This window comes from Nothobranchius furzeri, chromosome 11 (genome assembly GCF_043380555.1).
Source record: "Nothobranchius furzeri strain GRZ-AD chromosome 11, NfurGRZ-RIMD1, whole genome shotgun sequence".
NCBI classification, from domain to species: Eukaryota; Metazoa; Chordata; class Actinopteri; order Cyprinodontiformes; family Nothobranchiidae; genus Nothobranchius; species Nothobranchius furzeri.
Genome location: NC_091751.1, coordinates 65,310,279 through 65,317,664, shown reverse-complemented (window position 1 = coordinate 65,317,664; position 7,386 = coordinate 65,310,279). Strand labels below are relative to the sequence as shown.

The window sequence follows — 7,386 nt, the reverse complement described above, 5'->3', positions numbered from 1 at the left end:
AGTAAGAGACAGAGTGAGTGAGTGAGTGAGTGAGTGAGTGAGTGAGTGATAGTTAGAGAGACAGAGTGAGTGAGTGAGTGAGTGAGTGAGTGAGTGAGTGAGTGGGTCAGTGAGTGAGTGGGTGAGTGCATGTGTGCAGTAGGTACAGAAAAGAATCACCCCCGGTTGCTTAACAGTCTTATGAAGAAGCACAAACCAAAAATGTCTTTGCCAGCTTCACTTTCCAGTACAGCATGCAACGCCCAACTGAAGTAAAAAAACGATCGAATCCCGGGAGGGTCCCTTTAGTATCAAACACGTCACTTCTTCATTATAAACTTTACTGTGCTCCTTGGGATCGAGAGGAGACTTTGAGATTGTTTGCATCCATCAGCTTTATATCTGTCCACGACTCTGACCCTGAGAAATTCTGAAAGTGGCTTGCCACTCAGTCAGTTGTTTGCTGTCAGCTCCGCTATGAAACAAGGGAATGTCGTTTTCATGCTCCACTAATCACACTCCTTATAACTGTGTGGAAAGACCTTCGTCTGCTAAGGAGAGGTGGTTACTCCCCCTGACTGAGTCCGAAAGTACTAAACTGGAAGAAGTGAAGAGGTCTAAGTTGACTCTTTTCTCCCAGCGTTTTCCTCAGTAGCGTGCTCACTGGGGAAGAGGAGGGAAAACGTTGCCTATGCGTTACTAACAGAAATGTCTTGATGAGCTGTAGCCGGATGCTTCATTGTGCAGCGAGACTGAACAGCTTGTAAGTTTGAGATCAGAGGAGAACCGAGCTAGAAGAGATGCAGAAATTCTGGAGTAAGATGGATGATCTAAAGCTCTTCCTCAGTTTGTCCACTGGGCTCCAACACTGGCACATTTTAAATCCAACCTAAAATCATATTTCCATCAACTATGGTAAAGGAGCCTACCCTGCTAGCTTTTAGTTCTTCTCTATAGGCTTGCAGGCTTTGTTTTACATGCAGTTTTTACTTTGTTTTTAAGTACTTTACTTTGTCATTCTTATATTGGTACTTGTTGCTCTGTTTGTACTTTAGCAGGGATGTGTACCGAATTCGGTACTTTTTAAGGTACTGACCGAATTCCATTGTACTGACCGAGCACCGATTCACATAATTTCAAACGGTGCCTCGTTTCGGTAACCATCCTTCACAACGATAACTTGCCTAGACAGCTGCGCATGCGCAAGAGCGTTAGCATGGTAGAAAGAACGCATGCTAAAGCTTGGGCCCACTTCACTAAATGTGATGGGTAACTGGGTGATGATGAAACCAGCGACAACGATCTAAGTGAGACATCCTCATCTTAATCTGCTCCGGTAGGTAAATAAAATGTTTAAGATAACATTAGGTTGACATGTTACCTTCCGTTTCGCTAATGGTGCGTTCGCTTTCTCCTCAGAACTCCGAATTTCCGACTAGAAGAACATGAACGCGCTCTAAAGTTTGGCTTCACTTTACTAATTGCGACGGGTGAAGATGAAACCAGCGACAACGATCTAAGTGTGAGGCATCATCGTTTTAATCTGCTCCAGCAGTTAAATAAACTGTTTAAGATAACGTTAGCTTGATAAATTAGCTTCCATTGCCACCGTTGTTATCAGCTAATGGTGCGTTCGCTTTCTCCTCTCCTCTCTCTCCCAATCTCCCACGCACACTCTACCACTAGTCCACTGAGAAAGTAATATGCAGAAAAATGTCTGCATCCTGTTGATTTAGTCTGAGCGCTGCTGCCACTTAGCGACTGGAGGTGGTTTAGCATTCCAACATGAAAACGTGCTAAAAACAACAGATTCTCCTGCATCTCATGTCCCCGGGAGGGCACGCCCCACTAGTTGAAAACACTGTTCTGATGGTATTATTAAAGCTTGCTGGTAAGGCGATGTGATGAATGTGACACGGGTCAGCACTCTATAATAATACTAAGCCTGAGATCAGTGGACTCAGTGGTCTCCTTTAAAAAGCAGCTGAAGACTCACCTGCTCAAGCTGGTTTTTGTGTGACCTTCATCACCCTATCTTTGTTCTGCTCTCCCCACCTATTCCACCTTCCTCAGGATCCACAGATTTCCCTCTTTCCTGTTCACTCTCTCTCTTTCTTGACACTTTTAATCACAATTGTCTATTTTTTGCTCATTTTAAATATATTTTTAATCATTTTCTAAATTATTTTTTACATTTTTTGTTTTTGTGAAGCACCTCGTGATTTTTATCTTGAGAGGCGCTATAGAAATGATCTCTTCTTCTTCTTCTAATAATAATAATAATAATAATAATAATAATAATAATAATTCTAATTCTAATCCAAAAGTCCCCTGCTGATGCCTTCTTCTTCTTTTTTTATTTTTATTTTATTTTATTTTTTTCCTTGAATGTGCTTTATTGATTAAGCACGTAATACAACTACAAAGAAATAACAAGCACAATGTCAGGGGGTTTCTATGGGAAAACAAAACAATAATTCTAATTCTAATCCAAAAGTCCCCTGCTGATGCCCTAAAGCTATCACTCACAGCTCCTGCTGGTTCAGGTATTTCAGACTAGTAAGTTGTTTGTTTAGGCTTGTTTAGTCTCCCTGTTGAAGTGACAAAAAAGCTGCTTCACTATCTAAAGCAAACCAGCAATTGCAGACATAAAAGTGTGGGTCTACTTGGACACATGCAGAGGATCGTGTTTTAAATGAGTTTTTCTAACCATCAGCTTCCTTTGTTTTAACATATCAATACATAACATATATTTGTTACTGGATACATTTCAACCACAAACTGCAATGTCCCTCAGAGGAGACACCAGCATCTATCAGCTGTTCGCCCAATCAGGGAGAGGGTGCTAGCTCGCTGCAGAACTACAAAGGTGGAGCTGCACCAGAGTCAGCCCCGCTCAATCACGCAAACTCAGCCTAGCCCACTGACTTCTTCTGTTTTTTTTTTTACTTTTTCACGAACTAACCTGACCCACATAAATTACGGCTCTTACTAGTTTACTTTACAATTGTTAATGCTACGTTCTATGCTCCAATTAAACAAGATAAATATAACTTGCTACATGACAAAGCCTGAATATATCCCGAAACGAAAAGGTTTCCTTTAGCAAATATCTGCCCACAGCCGCTCCAACAAAAGCGGCCTACAACAGCATTTAAGACTTATTGTTGTCAGGGTTCTGGTAGCCCAGTAGCATGATCGTCTGACTTAAGTTCTGCTTTCTCCTCTGCTGATGTCGGTTCGACTCTCGGTGGGGTCGGCATCAATCTATTCATGTTTATGAATTTAGCAGACGCTTTTGTCCAAAGCGACTTACAAGTGATAATCGGCATGTTGCCCTTGAGGCTAACAACAACAATAACAACAACAACTTGACATCAATCATGGAGAGGAGGGAACAAGGAGTGGACAGTAGAGAGGGGGGACAGGTGCAGGGAGGGTGCTAGTTAAGAAGATGCTCTCTGAAGAGCAGGGTCTTCAGGAGTTTCTTGAAAATTGAAAAGGAAGCCGCTGTTCTGGTAGTGCTTGGAAGGTCATTCCACATTTGTGGAACGATGCACGAGAAGAGTCTGGATTGTCCTGAGCGTGGTGTAGGCACTGCTAGCCGACGATCCTGTGATGACCGGAGCGGCCGGTCCGAGACGTAAGCCTTTGCAAGAGGATTCAGGTAGATGGGAGCCGTACCATCTTGAACTTTGTATGCTAGTGTTAGCAATTTGAATTTGATGCGTGTTGCTAGCAGTAGCCAGTGGAGCTCAATGAACAGAGGGGTGACGTGTGCTCTTTTTGGCTGATTGAAGACCAGACGCGCCGCTGCGTTCTGGACCATTTGAAGAGGTCTCACAGTACAGGCTGGAAGACCAGTTAGAAGGGCGTTGCAGTAATCGAGGCGGGAGTTGACAGTAGATTGTACCAGGAGCTGGGTGGCATGTTGTGTTAGGTATGGTCTGATCTTTCGTATGTTATACAGCGCAAAGCGGCATGAACAAGCAACAGAGGCAACATGATCTTTAGCCAGCTGAAACATTTAATGTTTTTATATTTTAGTTATAATGTTTATTTTCAGCAAAATATTTATGTCTCTAAAAGTTCTTTGAATCTGGTCGTTCCTAAACAGTATTTTAGTTGAAACTCTGCTCACAAATGGACTCACACTGGCTAAATAAACGAATAAATAAAATAAAAACAAACACATTAGTGTAGCGTAATGGTTTATGGCTCTTTCATGAAAGATGAACCATTCTACATAATAATCTGGAATTTTAATTTGATCAAAATTAATAACCAAATTTATAGAGGTAAGAAGACTCAAAGATTGTTTTCATCGATAAACTGACAATCATATCCGTTTGTCTGTGTTTCAGTTCAATGAAAAGACGAGTTTAAGTGTTAAGAATTTTAATTCTTCAATTTAAACTAACGATTTGAAATGACAATCATAAGAAAAACAATCAACATTAGCAACCTTTTTGGACAATCTTTAACAGTTGATATTTTAAGCTTGCACAAATAGACCTTGTGTTGGATGTGCTAAGATTGAGGATGATTTAATTATGAATGCGTGCATGCAGGTGTCTGAGATTGCTTCAGGGAGAGAAAAGGTGAATCTGAGTGAAAAATGATGTTTTGAGTTAAACTTTAGTTCATATTAGAAAACCAGCATCAGAACGCTATCTATTGTGTTCTGCCTCACCGTACTTAGGACCCTCTTTCAGACCCGGACCTCGGAGGATGTTATATCCAGGTCACACCTTGGCTGGCAGAGGAGACAAAGGTGTGCGACGGTCCAGTCCCGGGTTGACCTCGGTACATGTTGCTGAAGCGTTCGGCAGATGCGCTTTCTCAAGTTTAAATTAACTCAGAAATCAAAGACTCTGGTACGAGTCTGCGTAAGCTGGTTGCATTTCAGCTATTCTGTCTGGCTTGACAGAAATAGCGTGGGGGGAGAAAAGAGCCGGCAGGGCTCCTTTCCCCGTGGTGTTCGTTCCACACGTCCGCTCTCTTTCGTTCTCTCTCTCGAACTGACTAACTTACCCAAAACCACTTCTCTTCCCAAAGCAAACTTGTTGTGCGTCAGAGCAAATGTGTTTTGGAGTTGCTGTGAATACAGTCCTGTGTGAGCGAGTGTGAAGGTCATCGCTAAACATCTTTAAAAACATTATTTAATTAATTATACTGATAGTTCATTATGATTACCCAAAGCATAATAATCATTCATTTGATTAAAATACATTTATAATGAGCAAAGTGATCAAATGATTATTTAACTTTAATAATGAAGAAAGTTTAAGACTTTGTTTTATTATGACTAGACTGTGAAGTTGAAGTCCTTCCTCTGGAGACCAGGTGTGCGATTGTTGTGGAATCCTTCAGACTTGCTGTCGGCTCAGGTCTTAATCTGTGGGTGAAAAGTGCTGCGTGACCCAGCTTTGACCCAGCCGGGCAAATATGACCTTTGGCACAGAAAACCCATACTTCCTCACGTTACATTAGTCATTATATTTTAAACGGTATACCAATAAATGGTTGGTGTAACTGCGCAAAACTGCATGCCAATCTTGAGTCCATAACCACTTCGCCACTACATCTGATAACAAGCAGGTGGCGTCACGTAATTCTGCCATCCAGTGTGTCTTTGTAGATGGGATGTACGATTTTTTTCGGCGGCATCTCAGTAGAAGTCATTTCAGGAATAATTTGTCAGAAAATTCACAGAATATCCAGATTTGAGAACTAAGACCAGACCCGCTTCGGGGGAGGGGACCAAATTGAAGCTGAGATGGGAGGAAAATGCATGAATGAGGCCAAAAATGGCTTTGGCGTATTTCTTATGAGGAAATGACAATATAACATGATTAAAAGTTCCAAAAGTTAGATTTTTAATTAAATGGAACCTTTACAAAAGCTGTTCATTTAACCTCCCAACTCCGTCCTCAATCTTGCATTTTAGATTATATTAGCTATAACACCCTCTTTGGTTCCAGAATGCTATCAAGTCTGACAACTGGAAGGAACTGGACTGACTCTGATGGAATGGGCGGGGCTGATGCAGGTGCAGCTCCACCTTTGTGGTTCTGCAGCGAATACTACTTGCAATCAGGCGTGACCAACCTAGATCCTCATTTTTAGCATATTTGGTTGAATTATGAGAGTTTGAACTGGTGTGAACATGTACGGATCATACTGGAAGCTATAATTAGCCTTGGTTGGAATTGAGTAATGTAAAAAATCAAACTGGATCAAACCACTTCCAGAACTAAATCTGAGCTTTGTTCTTCTAGAGCTTTAACTTGGATCGAAGAACGAAGGCCGGGGCTCCCCAGGGCAAAGAAGGTCAACTTTGTTTTTGACTCCTGCACTGTGACCCAAGTCCCAGCCGCACCCAGAGGGACGGTGGGACTCTTCATGCAGGACTTGATCCACTTCTCTGCCAAGCTGTTAGGCCAAGTGAGTCCAGAAGAGCTTCAGAGGGAGAAAATCCGGATCCTACACTGCTTGGAATTAGCAGAAAAGATACGACAACTTAGCCAAAGTTAAATTTGGACTTTCTCGATCATGATCATATTAATTGATTCACCACCATATCCTCTTTTATTCTTTCAGTTTTCTTTATTGTTAACATGAAAAGTAATTGGGCATCAAATGGGACAAATCTGCAGTGCTGGAAACGTCTGAATAAACTACTTACTCAAACATCTAACATCCATTTTGATTTCCACTGCCTCACATTTCGGTAAGCACGGATTGACCAACCGATGGGTCTGGTATTTAATTTTAAAACCGAAGTCTACTGGTTAAACAGACTTGTGTGTGTCTGTATTTAAAAGGCACACATTATGCAAAACTCCTATTAAGTTGTGAATAAAAACGGTCCCATCAGTGGTGTAGCGGAAATCCACATTTTATATCCTCAGGTTAACTTTGTGTGGATTTACACGGAAAAGAACAATTAACATTTTCACACAGGTTCCTTTCAAAAGGGGGGATTGGAAACTGACCTACAATCATATAAATTCCAACGGACCATTTTCGAACATCTGGCTAACTCCTACATCTCTTCCCAGGAACGTAAATTTTACCAAGCGACTTGTTTGTTTCCCTCCTTAAGCAATCGAAAAGACGGACATTATCAGGACTTGGTCTGGTCCATGTCAACCTGACAAGACCTGGCTCTCCCCAAGGTTTGAATGCTCGTAAAACCTTCTCAAGGGTCATTCTGGAAGATTCCAGCATCTCGCTTTTATCAAAACCCTGGTATTTTTCTGTTTATCTAGAATCCACACGGTACTTTGCATTGACTATTTATGGCAGTAAGTGGGCGTGGTGAGGGCGGGATGTGACTAAAAAGCAGAAACATTCTCGATAGTCTCCGATTTATGAAGGGGAGATGACGTGCAGCTGTGCGTA

At 41.7% G+C, this 7,386-nt stretch overlaps 1 protein-coding gene across 2 annotated transcripts in view; it reads left to right on the top strand.

The window, feature by feature from the left end:
* The window catches only part of blvra (biliverdin reductase A), a 22,613-nt gene extending 15,934 nt beyond the window's left edge, over positions 1-6,679 (top strand). Inside the window, exons 7-8 of one of the 2 annotated variants that reach the window (XM_070541760.1) lie at positions 1,399-1,501; positions 6,261-6,679. In XM_070541760.1, coding sequence (XP_070397861.1) covers positions 1,399-1,501; positions 6,261-6,329 — 172 coding nt within the window. In that variant the 3' untranslated portion in view covers positions 6,330-6,679. The remainder of the gene's footprint in view (positions 1-1,398; positions 1,502-6,260) is intronic. The other variant, XM_015957559.3, reaches the window with a different exon arrangement.
* The last annotated feature ends 707 nt before the right edge of the window (positions 6,680-7,386 follow it).